The sequence below is a fragment of the Nansenia antarctica genome (genome assembly GCF_963989245.1).
Source record: "Nansenia antarctica genome assembly, chromosome: 2".
NCBI classification, from domain to species: Eukaryota; Metazoa; Chordata; class Actinopteri; order Argentiniformes; family Microstomatidae; genus Nansenia; species Nansenia antarctica.
The window spans coordinates 51,145,081-51,172,350 of NC_137675.1; the positions used below are offsets into that span (position 1 = coordinate 51,145,081).

The window sequence follows — 27,270 nt, forward strand, 5'->3', positions numbered from 1 at the left end:
TACTCACAACAATGTTCCTTTTTTCCTTCCCGCAGGTCGTCGCTGACCTGCCCTCACTGTCTTAAGCAGAGCAACACCTTCGACCCTTTCCTCTGCATCTCCCTCCCCATCCCCCTGCGCCAGACCAGGTGAGTACTGTGTTACTCCCCCCGGTCACGTGGACCCACCACAACACAGAACACACAGACATGAAGGTACCGACAACAAATTCCACCGACCTTGGTCGTGTGGTCATTAAATGATTCATTCATTCATTCATTCATTCATTCAAGGATCTCACCACAGTCCACCAGCTGAATACTACTGTTACATGCAGCTATTGGGTAGACATTCTGTCAATGAGAGTCAAAGCCATTGTGACACGAGGCACTAGGTCTTTTTAACAGATCCTTCTTAGTCCTCTGGAGGCACATTAACGTTCGAGAGCAGGACAGAGATCTCCAGTAGCATGTAGAGACAATGGCCCTGTCTGAGCTGTAGTACTGGGAGCTCCCAGAGGAAACCCAGAGGAAAGCCCAGAGGAGCGCCACCTCAGAAGGCAGGGACAATGTCTCATTCATCCCCAGGATGGACAACGTGACCTCGGGCCCCCGGTCGGCCTGGGTTAGGCCTGGGTTACCCTGTTCAGGAAATCCTGACATTTAGAAGGAGCTAGCCCCTATTCACATACTGTACACACACATGTTTGCGCTGCATGCATGCAGACAAACACACACACACACACACACACACACCTGTACACCCGTACACACACACACACACACACACACACACACACACACACCTGTACACCCGTACACACAGACACAGACACACATACACACACAATAACTTCATTAATTGTTCAGTTGCTTTTCATTTTGCTGTCCAGAAAACCCTTTCTTTCTCTGTCCTCCGGTGTATAGAGGAGGAATCCTAATTAGAGAGGATGATTTAGGCCAGTGTTTTTCAACCACTGTGCCGCGGCACACTAGTGTGCCGTGAGAGATCATCAGATGTGCCGTGGGAAATTATCAAATTCCACTTATCGTATTGACCCGAATATAAGACAGGGTTTTTTCCCCGGAAAAAAGTCTGAAAAAATTGCATCGTCTTATATTCGCGCCCTGGACTTTTACACGTCAATATTAATTCACAACAACTTATGGCGCCAAAAGACTGTTCCCCACGCAAGCCACCGTGTTTCTCCCTCTCACACACACCCCAGTGACGGGTGCCTGGAGAGATGGAGACACACTCACACACACACACGCGGAGAGACACCGCAGAGACACACTCGGACCAGCCCGAAAAAAGTGGCTCAAGTGGTTGGTCAAGTTAACAAACAACAGAGGAGTTACGATGCCAATTGTAAGACCATGGTGGTCAATGAAGCAGAGGCATCAAACAACTGTCGAGGAGCCAAGAAATATGATATTACAGAGTGTAATGTTAGAAGTTGACGAGTCCAAAAAGATCAGCTTAAGAATGGTAACAGTCAGAGAAAAGCGTATCGCCGTCTGCAAAGCGGCGTCTTCCAGGTGATTGACTGAAAAACCTAACGATTATACCCCAAGATGATCAAAATAACCTACATTGTTTCATTCATTCATTAAGACGATTGCCAGACGCATTGATGACATGTCTGCAGACATCGAAAATGTTGTTTTGGAGAAGATACGTGGCAGTGGCCAGTTTGCTTTGCTTTGAAAACCAGCCTGCGTGTTTGAGTTACGGGAGGAGCTGAAAACCGTTTTAACTGATGAGAAGTGTGATGACACAAAGTTGCTTGCAAGTGACAAATTGTGCGCAAGGCTCGCATACATGGCCAACATACAGGGCCAGGCTTCGCACTGAGTGAGTATAACGACAAGTTCTTATAATGTTACGTATATGATAGGCTATTATAATTTTGTAACATTTGGGATGGCGGTGTGCCGTGGGATTTTTTCAAGGTAAGAAATGTGGCACAAAAAAGGTTGAAAAACACTGATTAAGGCAATGTTCTGAGCATCTATGTATCCCAGATTCCTGGCCTTGGGTGCCATGATGTCCTCTCACTCCCACATTGACGTACCAGGCTGTACTGATAGCAAGGTCAATGCCCCCCCCCCCCCCACACACACACACACACACTCATCTGTCCTTCCCTTCCTCTATCACAACTGGACACAGTAACCTCTAGCATTAAAACTGATATATGATATGTCGTATATCTTTCCATATCGAGCTCCAACTTCATTCTGCATCTGTGACAGGAATCGTTGACTATTTATGTAAGAGATACAATTATCCCATGATACCTTGATGCTCTGTCGGCTTTCCTGCTAAATGACATCATCGTCGGCTCATTGCCATCCTTGAAGACATCTCTTTTGAAGCAGCCGGAGTGTCCGTAAGTTCAGCCAACTTTCATGGTAATTTGTTTTTAAGAAGCTTTTTTTTCTAACAAACAGCTTGCCAGGCAAAGACTACTTAATCAGCCCGTCCTGTCTACTTTTGGCTGATGGCATTGGAGACTCAATGTAGTCACAGTTCTGAGAGGCAGAAACAGATGGATTGCCTTTTAAGACCACCATTTATCTCTTTCCCAGGTAGAAAAAATGGTCTTATGCCAAACCATTTCCATAAAACCTCACATGTAGTTCACTGTAAGTGCAGTCTTATAAACAAACACCTCACAGCAACCCAGATTGTGTTCTTCACAAGCGATAGACTGCTTGGTTATGTTTTAGTGTATTAACCAATGTGGCACAGAGCCTGCACTGTTATGACATGAAACCATATTAATGTCTTACGTTAATGGACTTATGTGGTAGGAATGCCCACTTTAAGTGGTTGAATGTTTATTACCGCCGGTGGTTTTTTAATTCTAATTTCTTAACAGAATTCACAGCTCTGCAAAACACTTGATAAGTTGAGCACTGACACAAAACAATGCATTCTTTTCAAACCGAAATGTTCTTCTTGTTTTTTTCTTGTTTTTCGTGCGGCCCGACTTTATCTGCTCAAACTGGTGCTTCAGCTCAGGCTGACGCTCTCCTTTCTTCTGGGCACGGCCCACATAGACCTGTCTGCCGTTGATCCTTTTTCCTTTCATATCTTTAATGGCTCTGTGGGCGTCCTCATGTTTTTCAAAGTTTACAAAGCCGAAACCCTTGGACTTTCCATTGTCATCAGTCATGACCCGAATACTCAGGGCTGGTCCATATTTTTCAAAAATCTCCTTCAACTTAAAGCCAGTTCAGACCAAAGATCCACGACAAGACGAGACCATTTTAGAATGTCAGAGTTAAAAACTCGGCAACCACTTGCAACCGACGTTCTAAAACTGGTCAGTTCAGACCAGACCGGCCTGCGGCGGGGTAAATCAGACCGCTGCAACTAAAGGTGGACGTTCAAAAATGGTCTTGTCTCGTTGCGGATCTTTGGTCTGAACTGGCCTTTAGCGTCATCCATTTCTCCTCCATCCTCCTCCTCACCGACAAGTCTCTCCTCAGTCTCCAGACTCGGGCCTGCTTGCCACCCCCCACACCAACCTGCGAACCTTCGGGGACAGAGCTTTTAGTGTGGCAGCCCCCATTACATTACACAACATTTTTGGCATTTAGCAGACGCCTTATTCCAAAGCGACTTACAATCGATACATTTGACTAAGCAAGTAAATCATCAATTCACCAGTCGTAGCAGGAAGAGTAATCTATAGCTCAGGCCGGGGGCCATTGGCAGTCGTCGTGATAGAAGAAGAAAGAAAGAATTTCCTTTTTATTTTTATTTTTATAGACACTGGAGAAAGTAGGGGGGAAGTAGGAATCTTAGGAGACACACCCTCTGGCACTCTCTCCCTGCGGCTAAGTTTTTGACGGACACGTTAGTGAACACTTGGACCTTGGCTCCAAGCTCAGCCTGTCATTCTATGCAAGATTTGAAGTGTCCAATAAACACTCTTTTGTTTTGTAATAACGTGCCATTTAGCCTCACAATGGCTCTTTCAGCGGCATCCTGGGTGTCAAAGTGAACAAAGCCGTGGCCTTTTGAGCCATTCTCATCACAAACCACCTTGGAAGAAAGGATGTTGCCAAACACAGAGAATGTGTCATAGAGGACCTTGTTAATAACAAGTGGTAGAACGCACATATCTAGGAAAAGTCATGAAAGGAGGGTCCTGAAATTTGATCGAGTGCAAAGATATAAAAGACAAATTACTCACAGGGTCAGATGACCCCACCCATGGCTGTTCTAGTGCTATTCCTGTCCGGCTCCCCTAATTAGCTGCACTGCCTACACCTGGCTAGGAGGCTATATAACCAGGCAATCCCCATTCATCGGGGGGACCTTTCTCTACGCGGACATTCTGTTATGACAATCCTATTAGTGGCATTATTATTTCCCACCTTACAACCCTGCATTCACACGTACACGCATTCACTCACTTACACTACTGATTACTGACGGACACGCCTCATCCCCATTTTTGGGAGTATAATTTGTTCTTAAAGTTAATAAATATGATGTTATTTTATTGATTCTGACGTGAGGCCTCCCCTGTTTGCCTCGATCCGTGAGCCTGGGTCATGACAGTAGGTTGAGCAGTGGAGGAGCTTTATTGAAGTACGTGTGGAGGCTTTTTATTCGTCTTTAAGTTCTTGCAACTCATGTCAAAAGTCAGGAACATCAAGCCTTCCTGTCTGGTTGGCCCAGACACTGGCTGATTATCTATTTTTGTGAGCATTATGTGTTCCAGTAAATGAGCCACTCACAGATCAGCGTGTTACTGCAGAGAACAATATGAGATGGGTTGGAATATTCCGGTCCTATAGGAAAAGGAACTGGATTAATCCAAATGTTTGACTTAGCCCTGTACCCTGGACTGAGTCGGGAGAGAGAAACCTTTGAAAGGTGTTTAAGATTCACCTATTTATAGACTTGACTGACCTAGCTATAGTTGTAGATTCACATTACCATCCAGTTGAAGGTTTCTGTCGAGCTTATTCAGTTATCGTGAATTCCCAGAGTAGGTGTTGCGTAAACTAATTGCCCCTAAGCCTGTGTTGTGGTGTGTGTGTGTGTGTGTGTGTGTGTGTGTGTGTGTGTGTGTGTGTGTGTGTGTGTGTTGTGTGTGTGTGTGTGTTGTGATGCTGAACTGTTCCCAGATTGCTACCAAACAGTGTAATTAGTATGAATTAGGGACGCTTCCTGCAGGCGCTCATTGATTAACTACTGCCTTCACTGTTAGTGTCTAGAGACTTAACAAGATCCCTGCTAATGGGAGAAACTTCTTGTGTTCCTCTGGTATAGTCACATGGCTGTGTGTGTGTGTGTGTGTGTGTGTGTGTGTGTGTGTGTGTGTGTGTGTGTCCAGCCTCTGGAGTGCCCCTGGTACTGTGGCATATGCTGTTGATCCTTGGTGGCCAGTTGTAGAGGTCACTCTGAGTCCACACAGCGGGGCATCTCTCAGCCCTTACAGCCCCCCCCCCCCCCCCCCTCCCCCTCCCCGCTGCCTGGTGTCCTCTCGCCCAATGTGGGATAAAGCGTGAGTGTTGGTGTCTGTCTTTATCCTCTGCCTACCTTCTATCACTGCACTTCAGAGGAAGGGGTTTATAATTGGGACACGACAGGGACAGGCTGTTGAGAGCTCTCGTAACAGAGTCGTTTCATGTGTCTTTAGAGGCAGGGTTGTTTTTCTGTCGTAGACGGGGACGAAGAGAGAGGAATGTCCTGCTAATGTGTTGTTGTCAGCGGCTCCCATCTCTCCTTTAATGCTCCTCCAAGGAGGCCAACGCTTGTGCACTCTCTCTCTCTCTCTCTCTCTCTCTCTCTCTCTCTCTCTCTCTCTCTCTCTCTCTCTCTCTCTCTCTCTCTCTCTCTCTCTCTCTCTCTCTCTCTGTGGTGTGTAGGCTACCCATACTGCAGACTCATACTAGAGCCCCATGCCATATATAGACTCTGACAGGGACGATATATCTCATCAGCTCAGTGTATTTGCGAGAAGCCATTATGTCCCTCCACCCTGCCCACGTCAGCGCTGCCTCTTTAAAAAATGCATCCACCAGCAATCCAGTTTCCGATACTTCTTACATCTTCCAAAAAAACAGGTCCTATAAATGATCAATTATTCACGCTAAAATGTATTGATTTATTCATAAACGTTTTTTACGTCCCTCCCTGGTCCTGTACTGTAATAATAATTTAAAAATTGTGGACTTTTCATTGCATTTTATTGTTATTTCCTCCTTTAGCCACCTCCTCCTCAGTCTGTTGTCGTCACCCCCCCCCCCTCTCTCTCTCCAACAGGCCTGTGTTTGTGACTCTGGTCTTCAGTACGAAGGGCCAGAGGTACCAGCGGGTTGGACTGGCTGTGCCTCTGTTCGGGTCGCTGGCCTGCCTGAGGAGGATGGTGGCTGACGAAGGGAAGCTCTCCCCAGACCAGGTACGGTGCTGGAGGTCTCACACGCCCTTCTTCACAACTCCCGTCTGTCTGGCCCAGATTCAAGCCTATGCTGAACTACAGTACATTAAGTCTGGAGGGGGTTGGAAGGAGGAATAATGGAGTAATAGGCTTACTGGTATTCAGTAACAGGCGGAACTGATTCTAAGATCCAATATCTTCACCCTCTCTCTCTCTCTCTCTCTCTCTCTCTCTCTCTCTCTCTCTCTCTCTCTCTCTCTCTCTCTCTCTCTCTCTCTCTCTCTCTCCCTCTCTCCCTCTCTTCTCTCTTTCTCTCATTCTCTCTCTCCCTCTTCTCTCTTTCTCTCTCTCTCTCTCTCTCTCTCTCTCTCTCTCTCTCTCTCTCTCTCTCTCTCTCTCTCTCTCTCTCTCTCTCTCTCTCTCTCTCGCTCTCGCACACACAATCTGCTGGAGTTGGATGCTGTGTGAGATGAGAAGGGTCCAGCTGCGGACATCACATCTATCACCCGGAAGCTTGATGGACCATATTTGGTTGGAGCGCGTCATCACAGAAGTAACCGCAAGAAACCGCGAGATTTTGAAGGATCTTAAAAGGACGGCGAGATTTTAAAGATTGGTCCATCAAGCTTCCGGGTGATAGACCCATCTTTAAATACCACATTCGCTCTTGGAAAATGTCACTACAGTTTCTGTAATAGCTTATTAATAAAGATTCGAAAAATTATGCTGACCATCGTATTATCTTAGTTTAATGTCATTTCAATGCATCATAGAACTTTTATTTACAACAAGCATAACACAAAAATCGCTATTATGCACCGTCTTTGCCCTTGAATAACACCGGCTGTCAAGCGGCTAAAATACAAGACTATGCTGGATAACTCCACCATCGGTATACGGTCATTTTAAGCCATCAACCACCCCGCTGGCACCCCGGGAAGTAATGTTTCGAACCCCGAGAGCATGCATAAATGTCTATCCGAAAAGAGTACACTCTCATCGGCCTCTGCACGCGCCTCTCCTCGGTAACGTGGAGGTACGAAAACCCTCCATATCAACACTATCAGACCCTAACCCTCCATATCAACACTATCAGACCCTAACCCTCCATATCAACTCTATCACACCTACACCTGTCCACAGGCCGCTATTTGAATAGGCCTGATCTAAAGTATAGATAGTCGTGTGGAACAAAGGAGCACTTGAAGACAAAGGACTGCAACAGAGAATTTTATTTCATTTTTTGTAAAAAAGTGTAAACATACATCATAATAACAATAAATGAATAAGAATAAATACATTTATACATTTTAATAAAAATAAAAGAATGAAATACAACAGATCAGCAAACGAGATAAATAATCTACTGTTCATTCAGAGTTAATTGTATCAAGTGCTCTTTTATTGTTTTCTTGAAAGTGCATCTAGAATTAGTTTTACTAACATGCTTGGGTTAATGAATGAATGAATGAATGAATGGTCTTTATTGTCATTGATATAGTACCAAATAACGAAATTTGGGAGGGGGGGCTCCCCTGGTGCTAGGAAAGAAAAGGGTTAGGGTCTGATAGTGTTGATATGGAGGGTTTTCGTACCTCCACGTTACAGAGGAGAGGCGCGTGCAGAGGCCGATGAGAGTGTACTCTTTTCGGATAGACATTTATGCATGCTCTCGGGGTTCGAAACATAACTTCCCGGGGTGCCAGCGGGGTGGTTGATGGCTTAAAATGACCGTATACCGATGGTGGAGTTATCCAGCATAGTCTTGTATTTTTAGCCGCTTCACAGCCGGTGTTATTCACGGGCAAAGACGGTGCATAATAGCGATTTTTGTGTTATGCTTGTAAATAAAAGTTCTATGATGCATTGAAATGACATTAAACTAAGATAATACGATGGTCAGCATAATTTTTCGAATCTTTATTAATAAGCTATTACAGAAACTGTAGTGACATTTTCCAAGAGCGAATGTGGTATTTAAAGATGGGTCTTCGTCGTCATCGTTGAGAAGGGTCCAGCTGCGGACATCACATCTATCACCCGGAAGCTAGTAAGGCGATGACGTAGTCTATGCAAATATGCAGGCGCGGTATGATGACGCGCTCCAACCACTCCAACCAAATATGGTCCATCAAGCTTCCGGTTGATAGGCGTGATGTCCGCAGCTGGATATACTTGTGTGAGATGGCAGGGGCGTTTTGTTTTGATGGGGAATCTAGTGTTGAAGTTTTAGTATGCGAGTGAGTGATGTGTTTCACTCATTGGTTTGATTTTGTAATGTTTGTTTAGCACTTATTTTGTGGCAGACCATTTCTGTATTGTCTTTTGTCAATGAAGGCTTTTTAGAATTTGAATTCTCTCCCTCTCTCTCTCATCACCTCTCTTTCTCTCTCTCTCCCTCTTTCTCTCCTTAAGGTAATCCTTACAGAGATCTACACCACAGGATTTCAGCGTTCTTTCTTCGATGAGGAGGACCTGACCAGCGTAGCTGACAATGACATCATCTATGCCTTCCAGGCCCCGCCCCTGTACATCAGGGGAGGCTGTGCTCGAATCTCAGGTAACTAGTCAAAACCGCTGTAGTGCTTGGGCAAAGTCAACTTTCCCTACAACCACTGCCCAATATCACGGTTCACTGGAATAGTCTCCCCTTATTTTAGTAGTGATTATTACATGTCCTCTGTACTACAATCGTTATCCTACATTTACTGCCCACTGTTGGCACACGCAATCCAAACATCAGGATAAACACTGTGGACTCCATTTTACTTTAGCTAAATAGAGCAATTTGTCCCCCCCAAAAAAAAAAAAAAATTCCTTAGGGGGCTGGACTAGCCAATTAATTCAAAGCAAGTAAGGAACTCTCCGGGTTGTCTGCATTAGGAGATACCGATTATTCATGCATTGTTTAAGTAAACAACTCGAAATCCGTTAATGAAACTTGTAAAGTTCCAAACTCTTTTTTTGAATTAGTTTTGAATTAACCGTCAAGCCCAGACTCATTGGATCATTTTGTCACTACAGTTTTGGCTCGACTAAGCCAAAGCAAAATGGAGCCCACCAGCTGCTAAGAAACAGCACAGTGTTTCTTTTTTGGTTTGATAATGAGGTTGTTGTACACAAACACACACACACACACACACACACACACACACACGTGTGAGGTTGATTCTTTTGGGAATGTATGCAGAATGAAATGTTGTCCTTGGGAACATGTAAATACACACACAGTACTCTGCACAAGACACACAGAAGCTCAGACGTTCTCCAAGGCACTTGCAGTGAATATTCGCTGCGATTGAACGATTCACTTCTGAACGACTGTGTATCTCTGTTATCTGTCCTGACGATGTGAGAGGTGAGAGGTGTGACAGCGGTCCCAGAAGCAAGACGGTGAGTTGTAATTCCCTCATTCCTCACCCAAGAGTGTAGGCGGGGTGATGGGTCCTGAAAGCAAAAAACATCCAGTATTTGTGGTGATATCCCCCATGTGGAGCTGCAAAGGGTTACGGTTAGCAGCTTCTCTACATCACCTCGTACTGTCGGCAAAAACTGACAAGAAAATCCTCCCTCTGTCTCTATCTTGGATCTGGACTACCCATATGGAGCTGCCTGATAGTGAGTCCTGTCTCCTCAGTTTGACTGGTCTACACTGTACACACAGGCAGGCACCAAACCCACCCCCCCCGGGGTTATTATCAGAGTCTGTCGATGGACGGATGGATGGATGGGTTGACATGGAGACTCCAAGGCCTCTCACCACTTCACAGCTGAACAAGCCCTGCGTCCTCCTTCCTTCCTTCCGTTCATGCACGTTGAGTTTGTGACGAGAGCTGTGCTGTAGCTATCATTTTGTAATATTTTTTTTCCTGACAAGTATGAAATGTGTACTGGACTGATTCAGGCTTCGCGTCAGCTTATCTGCCTGCTGGGTAATGCGCCTCTTTAAATCACGGCCTAGACGGCACTGGTCGTAAACCTTTATGGCGACTGCTAATGGGACGTACATTTAGTGTACTTTAAATCAATATGCATTTGGTGATCATGCGCCAATGTACATTATTAAGTATGAATGTTAATGTGAACGGACTGGATCTTTATAGTTTGATCTGTTTCGTCTAGGCTATATTCGTTTAAAAGACTCATCCACATGTGATTGAGAAGACCCTTGGTGTTGCGTCGGACTATCCATCATGTACAGCACAGCCGCTACAGTCGCCTCTGCACAGCCTTAGCTAGCCTGTCTAATGCAATGTGGAACAGATGGGAACAGATTAGCTCTCTATTGTCCTGACAGCCTACTCACTCGAGTACTGTACTTCTCATTATGAAATCAACCGGAGACTTACGAGGTCTGTTCAGCTGTACTAGAAAAAGAAAAAATCAATACAACATAAATCAAATTGTCCGATGAATAAAAATGTGCAGTAAAAGTGTTGTTTAATCCATTAATTGAGCCTGATTACTTTTTATTTTTATTTTTTACGCACCACAAGAATAGTCTTAAAGGGTTGCAGAGCGGGCGGCTCTATAAAAATGTGCACCGCTGCAATCGTTTTTACCTTTAATTGGTTTGATCTCCTCAAGACCCCTCACCAATTATTCATATTACAAGATGTAAAAGTGAAAAGCTGAACTCTGGCGGAGGGATGATGCCTAGAAGCTCCAAGCTCTTGCCAAGCGTCTTGTTAGAGATGAGAACGTCGCCTCATTCATTTGTAGTAGTTATGTTGAGGAAAGGTTCTCCTATAGTTACGTCGGCATGTAATTAGAGCACACATGTAGCATAGTGTGGTTGATCTGTGTCATGGTTATTTCTCAGACTGCTTAGCCAATGCATACCTAAGACATTTGTTGGAGGGAAAAGCATCATAGCATTTTGCCCTACTTTTACTGTGGTCACTTTTCCTTTACTTTACTGGTTAGGGTAACAGACTTTGGAGACTTCACCCGAATTAATGTATATGCTGGTAGACTGACGTATCTGTCAGAGGCTGCCCCCACTTACCACTTCTGCTCTTGGTTCCAGGAGCTTGTGGGCTGAGGGATGGGTGATGTGTGGACACATCCAGTCAGTAAATGCAAAGGTTATTATCAGGTGTCTGTTAGAAAGGAGCCTGACATTATTTATTTATTTATTAATTACATTTTTTGTTATTATTATTATTTGTGGCCCAATCATATCTGTGGGTGGAGGGTGGGGGGGGTTAAAAACAAAACAAAACAAAAAACAAACTGTAAACAAGGACTCTTTGCGGACCCTGAAGTGATTGATACATCTGTATTATATTGACTGATTATTACTGTTATTATTACTTGCCACTGACTGTCTACGACTTGTTTGCAATAAAAAGATTTGTAAAAAGAACAAAACAACAAAGGAGCCTGACAACAGTGGTCAGGTACAAGCCTAGCCAAGCCTGTAGGTAAAGTGGTCCACAAACGCTGACCAGACAGACAGCATCTAGTATCACCTCAGACTTTTGGAATGGACAGCCATTCCTCTGTAGCCAGAAGCTGACTTTGTTTGGCCTTGCTCTTACTTACTTTACAGAAGCACATGCTCGTCTGGGTTTAATGAACAACCCCCACCTCAGTCTGGACAGACCCATTCAACAGTCCAATGTCCCCCGGTTCCGCTCCGACGAACATGACGCGTCTGGTCAGACTTGACTTGTAGACGGACTGTATTGAGTGTCTCAGGTATCAATAGAAGCTGTGTGCGGAGGCACCCGCTGAAAGGGAACACGGGCACAGTACTGTGTGCCTCAACACAACAAGGCCTCTGGTAATTGTGCTACTGGAGGCTGCCTTTCAACACTTGACCCTGACCGAGACTGTCCCTTTACACTTTGACAAGTAGACGGACGGGAGAGAAGTGCTGGAGTGGAGTGGAGTGTGTGTTGGTCTGTTTGCCGCCGGCAGCGTTTTTTCATTTGAAGCTTGTCAGAGAGGAGGTTGAGGGATGGACCCTCTGCATTCCAGGGTTTACGTTAACCATCTACCATGTATGGAATCTCCCTCCTCAAAGGACTCTTGTGAAATGTCGGTGACTGTGAGTATGTTTTTTTCCCCCCGCCTGAGTGGTTTGAAGCACATCCTATGTCAGTGTCAAGAATTCAGTGCATGCATCCATAGGTGCTGTAGCGACAGATCTCCTTTGTCAGGTATTTCCCATGGAAGTGGCCGTTTCACATTCAGTAGTGTGCATCACACGTACACACACACACACACATACACACAGGTTATACCGAGTTGGCTGTTTTCCCCTATATGACTCAAAATCAGCCAGATAGATCTGATCCTGGATCAGAGAAAAGAAAAGGATGATTCTGATCCAGATTAAAAGTTCTGAACAACTTGGCCCAGGAGAGATGTTGTGGGTGTTCTAACGGCCGCGTCTTGGTCGTTCATACCAGGCTAACTCACAGGCCGTGAACAACAGACTGCATGAATTTATATTTAATCAACGGCAGATGAAAGGAGAAGCCTAACATTTCCTGTAGCCTAACATTTCATGTTTCGCCCACTGTTGTTCCCACTTCAGTATACTGTAGAAGTAATATCCTGCCTGCCCAAAGAGTCCCCCCCCCCCTGTCAGGGCTTCAGAAGAATTTTCTACATGTGCTTCAGTTTACTGTCTTACAAACAGAGTAGGGCTTTCCAGTTTAGGTACACAGTAATTAATGTGGAACGCTTGTTTGGAAAGCCCAATAATGGCAAAAGGCCTCTCGGTGTGGACACACACGTCACTCAGCCCTGCTTAAGTAGGTCAGTGTGGAGTGGAGTCGTTGTGCGAGGGAAACATTGACATCTCAGTCCGGGTCAGTGGTGGACCAGTGGTTCAGTGTCTCATTCTTTTCTCCTCCATATGCAACAGCTTCAAAGTGTCCCGGAAGCCTGTCGATACATGCCCTGATAATCCCACTGAGACAGCTGTGCCCTAGTTACACTTGTGTTTCAGTTGAAGGGCCTCTACTGGAGAGCAGATGTGGTTCCAGTGGGCTGGCTGCTGAGAACTGGGCAGGCGATCACTTTGGGGCCAGAGGTGTTTCATTAGCGGCTCTTGTTGTCTTGAGGCGGGCTCATCTGGTGCTTCAGTGTTGAGGCCGGCTCATCTGGTGCTTCAGTGTTGAGGCGGGCTCATCTGGTGCTTCAGTGTTGAGGCGGGCTCATCTGGTGCTTCAGTGTTGAGGCGGGCTCATCTGGTGCTTCAGTGTTGAGGCTGGCTCATCTGGTCCATCAGTGTTGAGGCTGGCTCATCTGGTGCTTCAGTGTTGAGGCTGGCTCATCTGGTGCTTCAGTGTTGAGGCTGGCTCATCTGGTCCATCAGTGTTGAGGCTGGCTCATCTGGTCCATCAGTGTTGAGGCCGGCTCATCTGGTCCATCAGTGTTGAGGCTGGCTCATCTGGTCCATCAGTGTTGAGGCTGGCTCATCTGGTGCTTCAGTGTTGAGGCGGGCTCATCTGGTGCTTCAGTGTTGAGGCTGGCTCATCTGGTCCATCAGTGTTGAGGCTGGCTCATCTGGTCCATCAGTGTTGAGGCTGGCTCATCTGGTCCATCAGTGTTGAGGCTGGCTCATCTGGTGCTTCAGTGTTGAGGCTGGCTCATCTGGTGCTTCAGTGTTGAGGCTGGCTCATCTGGTGCTTCAGTGTTGAGGCTGGCTCATCTGGTGCTTCAGTGTTGAGGCTGGCTCATCTGGTCCATCAGTGTTGAGGCTGGCTCATCTGGTGCTTCAGTGTTGAGGCTGGCTCATCTGGTGCTTCAGTGTTGAGGCTGGCTCATCTGGTGCTTCAGTGTTGAGGCTGGCTCATCTGGTGCTTCAATGTTGAGGCTGGTCCATCAGTGTTGAGGCGGGCTCATCTGGTGCTTCAGTGTTGAGGCTGGCTCATCTGGACCTTTAGTGTTGAGGGGGGCTCATCTGGTGCTTTAGTGTTGAGGCGGGCTCATTTGGTCCTTTAGTGTGTTGAGGCTGGTGCTTCAGTGTTGAGGCGGGCTCATCTGGTGCTTCACGAATGAAAGTGTGTCTCAGACAGACATGGTACAGGGGAGTAATGAATCCCATGGCTTTTCATGATCATTCACTGTCGTTTAGAGGTTTTGTAGTATGATATTACTCATCTACAGATGTAAGGTATACGTTTTGCATTGTGTGTGTGTGTGTGTGTGTGTGTGTGTGTGTGTGAACCTCTCCTGAATACCATCTCAGAACTAGGGTACAGATGCAGACTGCTTGTGTTCATATATTTTGGCAGCCTAGGACATACACACATGTTGGTCGTAAGAGGGCACCAACAACTGGGGATGCCCAAAAAGAAGGCTAAACGCCTTGCAAAGTACTGCTCTGTCTCTGCTGTAATTGGCAGCCGGCGACGCTGCTACTTGTACCCCTGAAATGTGTAAAAAAGAAAGTTATGCCGCTGGTCCATGAATTGTGATTGTGTAGTAACTGCAACGTTAGTATTTGTGTCCCTGTATGTCTTTTTTCTATGTGGACATAAATGGTTAAAATCAGTGGCGGGCGGTGCATTTCACACCTAGGCCTTCAGTGATGTCCGACACATTCCTACCTGAATTATTCTACCTCTTAATACCATCGTTATGACGCCATGGCTCTAGAAACTAGACAGAAACACAGTATAACCGGGCGTTGCATCACCTTAACATAGTCAGACAAGTACAACAGAGTTATATTAATATTTCCGAAGCATTTTTAATCAATAAATCCGCATTTACAATGAAGTGTTAAACTAACATCTTTAAGATCGCTACATTACCCACGTCTGTCGTCTCGTCCACCATAATAGCGGCAAAGGGTGCCTTTTTAATCTCCATTTTGATCTCTTCTTCCATCACTTCAGCAATAGCAAAAATCAGGTCGTTTTGTATTTTGCCTGACGTCCCAGTAAACACTTTGTTTGTGGACAGGTGGTAATGTAAATCTGGGTTGTTTTCAGCCAGAAAAGAAAGAAGCTCAACGTAGTTTCCTCTGTTTGTGGACTTGGCGCTTTCATTGTGTCCCCTAAATGAAAGTTATTGTTTACCCAAAAACAGAACACAATCGATCAGTATTATCGATCAGTCAACGAAAGCTTTCGTTGTGAGGCTCCGTTTCCCTGCGCACTTTCAAAAGTTTCACATCTACCGGCATAGTTCCGCATCTCAATAGTGAATATCAATAGTGCGTATCAATAGTGCGTAGCAATAGTGCGTATCCAATCAAAAGACGTGCTGAGTGCTGACATCATTGAGCCTTACAGCAGGCGCCGTTGTTGCTTTTGCTCGCATCTACGTAGGTTTACTAGGTACGCCACAGGTTTTCTCGTTCCAACGTTAAGTTACAGGTCGAATCCGCGGCACCGTTTAATGTGCAGGCGGGCAGATTTTGGAGCCCCCTAGCAACACATTTTGATTGGATAAAAGCTCTAACATAAAGGCCAGCCCTCCAAATCTCAATCGGAGACTGGAAGCAGCGCAACCAAGAGGAAAGCTATGAAATGAAGAGAATAGACTATGGGGAATCATTAATACATATTTGTGGAAAATATATATTAAAATAAAATGTATATTCTGATGATGTTTAGGCCAGCAGAGAAGGCCTTGCTGGCCCTGACGGCACACCACTGGTTAAAATGTGCGTGAGCGTGTGTAACGTGTGTGCGCACATGTCAATTTCTGTGTAGCAACAGGAATCCGCTCTAAGCTACTGTGACAACGTCCTCTCCATTCCTCATGTTGAGAACATGACAGCAACCCAGAGGTAGAAAACAGGTTGTAATTTAAAGAGCAGTGAAAGGGACCTTGGGGCCATGAAATGCCTAGAAACAGTACATTTCTGACGCCGGGCCGTAAAGAAATCAACTGTGATTTAATGAACAATGAGAGGGCTCCTCCCACCCGGCATCAATCGCATGGCTGTCCGTGAGGTGACCTCCAGGTTTTACTGCTCTTTCAGTACACATGTTACCCCACTCACAGACAGTTTTAATTTAGGGGATTCTTCATATCAAGTCATTTACCACAGTGGACGGAGATAAATTCTCATGGAAACTGGCAACGCATGATTGATGCGAGTGTGATCAGCGGCTTTGATTAGTTTAACATGAATAAATGAATAACGGCGTCTAGTTTTCCTCATTATGGTTGCTCTCGGGTCAAGGCGCTATCATACTCCAGCTAGCGACGCTCGACGGTTTTACATGATGTGCTTTTGATTGATTCCGAATAGGTCATTCCCCTCCGTACACAGTTGACCAGGCGGGCTCTCACCCCTCGCTTCCCGGTAGGAGCCCTGAGACAGGATGAATGGCGTGATATTTGAACACAGAGGACCCCGCGCATAGGATGCTCAAGCGTGACATTCGCCGTTGGCAGTGATTAATTGCGCGGCGGGTGTAAACGCTACGTGTTTAATGAAAAGCTGGTGGTTTAGGGAGAGCATTGTCGTCTGGGCCAATCAATACCAGCCAGTGTCTGTCTACGGGGCTAATTCGCCATGTGATTTATAACAGGGCGCTTTTTTTCGGAGGCGGGGGGGAGGCGAGGGTGGGGCTGACGCAGGATGCCACCGGCGGTATAACGTTGTCAGCTCCCAGTTCTTTTGGTTGGTTGTTTCTAGCAGCAGACAGTAACACTGCATGTCGCGTCTCGCAGGGCGAGACTAAAAATGTAGCGCTTTTTGGGCAGCCGCACACACTAACTCCACCACAGAGGAGAAGTTTGTGAAGCAGTGTTGGCTCCCCACCACGACGGGCGTGGACGAGAAGCTGCATCAGATAAAACCTCCTGCTGGGAGAGGCTGCTGCACCCCTCCATCTGCTCTCCCTTCTGCCTCACTCCTCCACAAATAGAACGCTGTAGTCTGGGCTCTCTTTATATTTAACTTTCCTGTCTCTCTCTCTCTCTCTCTCTCTCTCCCCCTCTGTCTCTCTCTCACTCTCTCTCTCTCTCTCTCTCTCCCCCTCTCTCCTTCTGTCTCTCTCTCACTCTCTCTCTCCCTCTCTTTCTCTCACTCTCTCTCTCTCTCTCCCTCTGTCTCTCTCTTTCTCCCACTCTCTCTCCCTCTCTCTCCCTCTCTTTCTCTCTCTCTCTCCCTCTCTCTCTCTCCCTCCCTCCCTCTCTCTCTTCCCTCCTCTCCTCTCCTCTTCCTCAGGGTACCACCACAGCCTGCCGTCCTCTCCGTACTCCTCGGGGCCAGAGGGTCAGAGGTTGCCCCCCTCCGGGACGCTGTCGTCAGAGTTCCTGAACCAGGGCGTGCCGGTGAAGATCCTGCTGCTGGTGTGCAACGCGGCGGGGACGGGCCAGCAGGCTGTCAGGTGACTGAGGGGGGGAGGGGCCAGCAGGCTGTCAGGTGACTGAGGGGGGGAGGGGCCAGCAGGCTGTCAGGTGACTGAGGGGGGGAGGGGCCAGCAGGCTGTCAGGTGACTGAGGGGGGGAGGGGCCAGCAGGCTGTCAGGTGACTGAGGGGGGGAGGGGCCAGCAGGCTGTCAGGTGACTGAGGGGGGGAGGGGCCAGCATGCTGTCAGGTGACTGAGGAGGGGGAGGGGCCAGCAGGCTGTCAGGTGACTGAGGGGGGGAGGGGCCAGCAGGCTGTCAGGTGACTGAGGGGGGGAGGGGCCAGCATGCTGTCAGGTGACTGAGGAGGGGGAGGGGCCAGCAGGCTGTCAGGTGACTGAGAGGGGGAGGGGCCAGCAGGCTGTCAGGTGACTGAGGGGGGGCGGGGCCAGCAGGCTGTCAGGTGACTGAGGGGGGGCGGGGCCAGCAGGCTGTCAGGTGACTGAGGGGGGGGGGGGGGGCAGCAGGCTGTCAGGTGACTGAGGAGGGGGAGGGGCCAGCAGGCTGTCAGGTGACTGAGGGGGGGAGGGGCCAGCAGGCTGTCAGGTGACTGGGGGGGGGGGGGGGGGGGCAGCAGGCTGTCAGGTGACTGAGGAGGGGAGGGGCCAGCAGGCTGTCAGGTGACTGGGGGGGGGGAGGGGCCAGCAGGCTGTCAGGTGACTGGGGGGGGGGGGGGGGGGGCTGAGGAACGCAGCTCTGGGTTCAAAACGGCTGGTGTCATTGGCACCTCCTGACATTGTGTTATTGACATTGTGTTATTCAAAGATGTAAGAAAGTCACAGTTTCATTCCTTCAAAGTCAATAATAAGTTTTAGGGACTGAATATTTTGTATGACATTTACATTTTTGGCATTTAGCAGAAGCCTTTATCCAAAGCGACATACAGCAAATACACTTGTCTCAGTAAGTGAATCATCACTTAATTCATCACTTAGTCATTAAATTGCCTTTAAATGACTAAATCATTAAATGATGATTATATAATGATTAAAGCACTTTGAGCTGCACCGTTTGCAGGAAAAGTGCTATACAAATAAAGGTTATTATAAAAAATAAAGATTATTATCAGTTACCATAAGAAAAATAAATCTATGCTCAGACCAGGGGCCTTTTTTAATGATTATTAATCTATTTACAGTAGAGAAACTGTACAGGGGGATAGTGAAGAGAAAGGAGGGACAGTTAAGATGTAGCCTGAAGAGATGGGTCTTCACTCTACGGCGGAAGATAGGTAGTGACTGCAGACGCCAGGACAGTGAAAAGCTGGGAGGTGGGGAGCCCGGCCAGGAGAGCGTTGCAATAGTCAAGGCGGAAGATGACAAGTGTCTGGACCAAGAGTTGTGCTGCTTCTCTGGTGAGGAACGGACGTTCACCTGTGATGTTCACCGCACAGGATAAGTGGTTGTTGAGGATCACCCCAAGATTCTTGGCTGTCTGGGAGGAGGTCTATTGTCTTGGAGAGGCAGGCTTTCCCAGGGAGGAAGAGCAGCTCAGTCTTGTTAAGGTTGAGCTTGAGGTGGTGGGCTGACATCCAAGCAAATGTCTGCAAGACATGCAAAAACATGTGTTGCCACCTGTGATTCAGAGGGGGGGGGGAAAGAGAGAAAGAGTTGAGTGTCATCTGTGTAGCAGTGGCAGGAGAAACCATGTGAGGAAATTAAGTTGGTTGAGTTACTTTCTTAAGAAAAGTCTTGACTCTGGCTGTCTTAAAGGTAGCAGGGACAAAATCGAGATAGAGAGGAATTGATTATGGTGGTAAGGAACGGAAGAAGGTTTTTGGAAATGGTTTGGAGAAAAGGGGGAGGGGATAGGATTTGAGGGAGACTTGGATGTGACCAGTTAGAATATCATCAGGGGAGAGGGGGGGGAAAGAGCTGATAAACCAGAGACCGAGTGTAGCGCAGCGGGTTTGGGTGGAGTGGTAGTAGTGTTGGCGAAAGGTAGAGAGAAAGAGCTGCTAATGTCATCAACCTTCTTTTCAAAGTAGGAGACAAAGTCATCTGAGGAGGGGGAGGATGTTGGGGGAGGATGTTGGGGGAGGATGAGGGGGAGAACAGTTTCCTTGGGTCAGAGGCAGAGAATTGACTTTTGGAATGGATTTTGCCCTTCTCTATAACTGTATAGTTATTGTTAAAAATCTGTTTATTGGACTGGTAACACTTCTCAACCCTGATGTCGATAAGGGAAATATGCGGTGCAAAAAAACTCTCCTATATCCAATGTGATGGTTGAATAAGTCATAGTCATATTTCCAGCCTCTGAGAGTTTCTTGTCAAGCTCATTGAAAAGAGAGTTTCAAACTGAACGAGTGGTGGAGTTGGACATCTGACAGGATGGAGTGATCTGTCTGACAGCGGTCCACAGATCAATACTTACTTCAAGAAATCCAATCCCATCCACCGACTGGCTGCTGTCCAACCCCTCCCCCCCCCCCCCCCCCCCCCACACACACACAGACACATCCATCCACACACGTACATCCACACACATCCACACACACATCTCTATCTGATCTGCTGAGGACTATGTGAGGACACGTGTCTGGAGAGAAAATGACATTTAGGTCACTCACCTTTTCTTTGTCTTTCCAATTCTCTCGGAGGAATAGTTTCACAGGCGCATTCCTCTAGTCAGCACAGTGTGAAATGTCTAGTTCTATTTCATTGCTTTGTTTAACCATCAAATCCAAAGGGAATGAATGAAGTTTTTCAAGACTTTCTTGAAAGACTACAGCTGTCAGACTAGAACTGTTTGATGTTCTCTTCTGTACCACTGTAGGAATTAAATGTCTTATTTAAGAGGCAGACTTGTGTCAAAGTCAAAGAGATGTTGCGGATTATATCGTCTTTGTCATTCAATGAGTTGTCCAGACACCGTGCAGTATTAACTCCATCTGTTAGCGTTTGGCAATGCAGTGCTGCTTTGGAGTCGTACTACATCACCTCAGGACAAAAGCGTGCTTTATGTGTGACGTCCTCTGTGATATCGATCAAAGCCTCGGTGATTAATACATTAAAGTGAACTGAAATCTCACCCTCGGTGTAGAAACCAGTGGACTCCTGATTGATTTTCAGGTTATATATTTGCTTTTTTTATACAATAAAAGTCTGCCTGGCCTGTCTGAGGTTTGATTTCTCATGATATCATCATTATATACAAGCCGCCGTCCAGGGCCAACCAATCAACCATGGCCGAGACTGATGCTGACTCTTATTTCCACCCAGACAGACAGTTGTGGAACAACGGGACGCAGATCAGGAGGAATTCTGACACAGTTAATAATCTTATCACAAGGCTCTTTTTTTAAAGGGGATGATTCGTCTGAAGAATGTGTCAGATGTTTGTTTGTTTTATCAAATGAGTTTTTCAGTTTTTTGGTGGTATGACAGCAGAATAAAATAAGCTCTGCGTTGTTTATTAAATGTATTCCAAAGACCAAACCCGTAGTTTTGGGGCATTTCCCCTGAGATGAACCCAAATCATTCCCTGTTCAGATCTGATGTCAGTCCTGTACAGAGTTGGTGATGAGTTACAAAACGAATGCATTACATATATTATGTATTACATGCATGCAATGTATTCATTTTAATAGAGTAACAGAGTAATAACACAAGTTAGGGTTAGTGTTTAACTGTTGTTATATTATTACAGTTAAGTAACACATAAGTTACTTTCAGCATCATATCTCTACCAGCGTGTACATTTAAAAAAAAAAAAAAGCCTTGTCTCCTGCAAGTCAAACAAATTAGATCAAACAATGTGAAAAGTACTCGGGGAAAGTACTAAAGGAAATCAGCTTATCTGATACGGGCAGGCCTATAGTGGAGCTCTGTGTTGAATGGAGTAAAACAAACAAGATTACTTTTGTTAAATGTAACGAGTAATATGTAATTGATTACTTTTTCAAGGAACAAATCCCAACACTGGTCATATATCCTTGATCATTCATGCATACCGTATTGTAAAATATGAGAGGGTATGAAAGAGTATTAGGGACAGTAGGCAGGTTTTCCTCCTGACAAATTCATCTCCTGAAAATGATTGCTTCAGAGGAGCTGGTTCCTTATATAATGCTGCAGTAGGCTACTGTATGTGTTTGGCTTATCGCACAACTACCCCAGCTCAGCTCCTCTCTCCTCTCTCCTGCTTGAGCTCCATGTTGGCAGGTTTGTCTTGCACTCGTCCAAGGCTGTCTGTGTTCTAGATGGATGGGTCCCAACCTAAACCTATAGTGTCTGTGTTCTAGATCAGTGGTTTTCAACCCTCTCCTCGGAGGCCACCAGCCGTTCCACATATTTGATCTGTTCCACCACCAGCACACCTGATTCAACTAATCAAGTGCAAAGCAATTGTGGTTTGTACTTGATCAGTTGAATCAGGTGTGCTGGTGGTGGAACAGATCAAATATGTGGAACGGCTGGTGGTCTCCGAGGAGAGGGTTAATAACCACTGTTCTAGATGGAGGGGTCCCATCCTAAACCTACAGTGTCTGTTCTAGATGGAGGGGTCCCATCCTAAACCTACAGTGTGTTCTAGATGGATGGGTCCAGACCTAAACATACAGTGTCTGTGTTCTAGAAGGATGGTCCCATCCTAAACCTACAGTGGCTGTGTTCTAGATGAAGGGGTCCCACCCTAAACCTACAGTGTTCTAGATGGATGGGTCCAGACCTAAACCTACAGTGTCTGTGTTCTAGATGGAGGGGTCCCATCCTAAACCTACAGTGTCTGTGTTCTAGATGGATGGGTCCAGACCTAAACCTACAGTGTCTGTGTTCTAGATGGAGGGGTCTACAGTGGCAGTTTGATCGTCTGACATCAACGCTGACAGTCTCTAATCCATTCGGAGTGATTCCCACCCGCAGCCTCGTTGAATTCATCTGCTCCACACTCTCTGTGTCCCAGCAGCCTTTGCTCTCTCCTCACCTTCCTTCTCGAAACACATTGGAGGGTAATATCAAAAGGAGGAGGAACCTCAGATCTTCTCCTCCAACGGGAAGGCAGCAGAGGAGAGAGAAAGCGAGGAATAGAGGAAAGACGGCGGAAGCTTCTCGCGATACCGCGCGGTGGCTGAGGGAGAGCCTCGGAGGCACCGCAGACCGTGTCAGGGGACAGTTGTTGGGATGAACACGGACACGCCCGTTAGCCGATTGGACACATTTCCCAGTTTAGTTTTTTTCCCCGTCCCCGGCGTACTGGTTCGTCCCAGAGAGAGAGGGGAGGTCGGAGGGAGGTCGGAGAGTGTTGTACTTTATCTCAGGGTCTGCCCGGGAGAGAGGCCCTCGCGGCGCTATGGAGAGAGGCCCTCGCGGCGCTATGGACCGAGGCAGCAAGCCAAGTCCTGGTGGTGAGGATGCCTTCTAGCACAGAGAATGAAAGTCAAGTTAACCCCCCGAAACCAAAAAATAGATTGTTTTGGCTCTTGCTCCAGTGGCAGTCCCCAATGTAATTAATTGTTTAATGCCAACCGGGTCCCCTTTCTGCCCCCCGTTTCCCCACTCTTAGTATTTGTTTGTTGTCTCTTTTTATGCCCCTGGTTGCTGCTGCAGCTGTGGCTCCTAGCGACTGCCGAATGTGGGACGGAAATTAACATCCGAGCAGTGGGAAGTACGTGGAATTGAGCTCCAGTGACATTAATGGTTACAATGATGAACGGTGTTTGAGATAATCCAACTTAATACACCTTGAGCCTCTCCATGGTTTCCCACAGATTAATGGGACATCTTCCCCATGAGTGGACTTGTGTAAAACCCTCTTTTCATTAGCGATGATGAGCTGCCACAACCTAAAGGTTTTGATATTACTGTTTGTTTCTCTTATCTTGTTTGAAATTACCCATTTCACCTCTGATGGGAATTGAGGGGGGAGGAAACAGAATCATATTTCACTTCAACACTCAGATAACAGAGACTTCATAATGGGGCGGGGGTTCATATACATCCAGTTTATCATCATTTAGGAAATAGTCTTTGTAGTAATAGCTAGAGAAGCTCTAATCAGTGATGTCCTTTAATGGTTTGGATCTACGGACCTCAAATAAACAAAATCTCATAGAGCTATAAGTTGAATAACGATGATGTGTGTGTGCGGTGTGTGTGTGTGTGTGTGTGTGTGTGTGTGTCTGTGTGAGAGAGAGAGAGAGAGAGAGAGAGAGAGAGAGAGAGAGAGAGAGAGAGAGAGAGAGAGAGAGAGAGAGAGAGAGAGAGAGAGAGAGAGAGAGAGAGAGAGAGAGAGAGAGAGAGAGAGAGAGAGAGAGAGAGAGAGAGAGAGAGAGAGAGAGAGAGAGCTCTCGTGCGTGTGTGTGTGTGTGCCTTCCAGCCTCTCATAGTCATAGAGTTGGTATGACCCAGACATTCCCTCAGTCTGAGGTGATATTTATAGGTGAAATGGACCTGGAGACGGGTTTATACTGTACTGTAAACCAGTGAGCTGAACAGAGCTAGTTGGGCTCTGTTTATGTGAGGGTGTGAGTGTGCGAGGAAGATTAGAGGGTCTGCATTTCACAGCGCTAACCAAGTGTTCAGCACTCATTTTGCTCCTTTGATGATACTGTAGCTGGCAATACAAATATGATTACGATTTAGGAATGGTACAGTATTTGAACTTCACAGTCACACTTTTAATGAAGTATCTTCATGCCATATGGCATTTGTGTATAAAAGAAAAGTATCTATATGTAGGCCATATACAAATTGTTTAACTTAAGTATCTGTAAGACATTTGGAGCCTTAGAAAACCATCAAGACATAATATGTGTGAAAATAGTGAAATATCCCTTTAAAGTGTGGCCAACTTATCCTATTGGTGACTGTTGTCCTGTTTCTCCCTCCCTCCTGACTGGACGGTGGTCGTCATTTGCCCCCCCCTCCGCCCCTCAGGTTCGGCCCTCCGTTCCTGATGAGGGAGGACCGGTCCCTCTCCTGGGACCAGCTGCAGCAGAGCATCCTCAGCAAGCTCTACTACCTGATGATCAGCGGAGCACAGGCACAGGTACGGGGAGGCGTGTGTGTGTGTGTGTGTGTGTGTGTGTGTGTGTGTGTGTGTATCTAACTCTGGACTGCTGTATGTTTTCCATCTGTATCTCTCTGCATTGTTTAGTGATGATGATGATGATGATAATAATAATGGCATCTCCATATTATTATTTTTTTTTTTTTTTGGCATTTAGCAGACACCTTATTCCAAAGCGACTTACAATCAATACATTTGTAAGTCGCTTTGGAATAAGGCGTCTGCTAAATGCCAAAAATGTAAAAATAATAATAAATGGAGATGCCCTATACTGTATAAATCTACCTGGAGATGTCCTATACTGTATAAATCTACCTGGAGATGCCCTATACTGTATAAATCTACCTGGAGATGCCCTATGCTGTATAAATCTACCTGGAGATGTCCTATACTGTATAAATCTACCTGGAGATGTCCTATACTGTATAAATCTACCTGGAGATGCTCTATACTGTATAAATCTACCTGGAGATGCTCTATACTGTATAAATCTACCTGGAGATGTCCTATACTGTATAAATCTACCTGGAGATGTCCTATACTGTATACATCTACCTGGAGATGTCCTATACTGTATAAATCTACCTGGAGATGCTCTATACTGTATAAATCTACCTGGAGATGTCCTATACTGTATAAATCTACCTGGAGATGTTCTATACTGTATAAATCTACGTGGAGATGCTCTATACTGTATAAATCTACCTGGAGATGCTCTATACTGTATAAATCTACCTGGAGATGTCCTATACTGTATAAATCTACCTGGAGATGTCCTATACTGTATAAATCTACCTGGAGATGCTCTATACTGTATAAATCTACCTGGAGATGCTCTATACTGTATAAATCTACCTGGAGATGCTCTATACTGTATAAATCTACCTGGAGATGCTCTATACTGTATAAATCTACCTGGAGATGCTCTATACTGTATACATCTACCTGGAGATGTCCTATACTGTATAAATTAAAAAAATAATAATAATAATTTTTTGCCATTTTAGCAGACGCTTTTATCCAAAGCGACTTACAATTACGAATTACAGGGACATTCCCCCTGGAGTAACTGAGGGCTAAGTGCCTTACCCAAGGGCACACTAGTAGTGGTGTGGCTTCAGGCGGGATTTGAACTCACAACCTTCCGATCCCAAGTCCAACTCACTATCCACTAGACCACCACTACACCACTATACATCCACCTGGAGATGTCCTATACTGTATAAATCCACCTGGAGATGCCCTATACTGTATAACTCTACCTGGAGATGTCCTATACTGTATAAATCTACCTGGAGATGCCCTATACTGTATAAATCTACCTGGAGATGTCCTATACTGTATAAATCTACCTGGAGATGTCCTATACTGTATAAATCTACCTGGAGATGTCCTATACTGTATAAATCTACCTGGAGATGTCCTATACTGTATAAATCTACCTGGAGATGCCCTATACTGTATACATCTACCTGGAGATGTCCTATACTGTATAAATCTACCTGGAGATGTCCTATACTGTATAAATCCAAACCAGGTAGATTTGTAAACCAAGCCAGATACCAGGAACATTCTGGAAAACGTTCTGGTAAACATAATGTTAGCTTGTGATATATTATGGCTGGCTTTATGAGGCTTTTATCCAGGTGCAGTGGCGAGCTGATGTAGTACACTTTCATCAGCTGTGACAGTGCCATGTGGTTAGTACGGAAGGAAGTGTCCATCTCGCGTCTTTCCTCCCAAGAAAGTGGGCTGTGTAGGTCATGACATATTAACCACATTGGCATTTCCCACAATACTTCACAAACAGGAGTGGAGATGTCCCGCCTCTTTAGATTTGATGTGCAGTACGAGAGCTAAAACGTGAGTTGCCTCCATACACAAACCTGAGGGAACACCTACTGTCACCTACAGTCTAACATCTACCTACTGTCACCCAAACCACTTCTTATCCACTCCCCCATATTTGGGGGAAAAGTCGGATCTATGTTTAATATAACAGATATAAAGAGCTTACCTTTATCAATAATGTTCATCGATGTCGCAAACGATTCATTAGATTCCATTCTAAACGTCCATATCGGTCTTTTCGTCGCCCGGTAAATAGAGTGCGAGTCACAAGCCCCTGTTTACAGCCACGTCACATAGGAAAACCAGGCATGCTTGGTTTCAACCCCCGAATTTCCATATCATTGGTCCTCGAAAGTAATTTTTTCCGCCTCTGCTCGATTCTATTGGCTCTGACGCTTCAAATGAGTGGTCAATCATGACATTTTGACCAATGGGTTCGGGAGAAAATTCACTGCGTAACCCGAGCTGGTGTAAAAACGAGGGTATAGGAGCGCGCAGAAAACCGCGCAGGAGACCCCTGCTGGATGGAAACAGAGTCTAAACAGGATTTGGATGCAATTTATACCTATAGTGATATGTCAATGAAATATAATCAATTTTACAGTCTTGATACATGAGAAAGTCTGATATACTGATGGTGCCAAAATGTCTCCAAATGGCACAATTTGGTTGTCCGCCTAAACATA

The 27,270-nt window shown here is 45.9% G+C and overlaps 1 protein-coding gene across 1 annotated transcript in view; it reads left to right on the forward strand.

Moving 5' to 3' along the window:
• Positions 1–27,270, forward strand: part of LOC308151069 (ubiquitin carboxyl-terminal hydrolase 43-like) — a gene marked incomplete at both ends in the record, with an annotated part of 89,760 nt that overhangs the window by 38,324 nt on the left and 24,166 nt on the right. Inside the window, 5 exons of the mRNA XM_080523880.1 lie at positions 36–128; positions 6,274–6,409; positions 8,804–8,948; positions 17,541–17,703; positions 24,601–24,712. Of these exons, the coding sequence (XP_080380006.1) occupies positions 36–128; positions 6,274–6,409; positions 8,804–8,948; positions 17,541–17,703; positions 24,601–24,712 (649 nt within the window). The remainder of the gene's footprint in view (positions 1–35; positions 129–6,273; positions 6,410–8,803; positions 8,949–17,540; positions 17,704–24,600; positions 24,713–27,270) is intronic.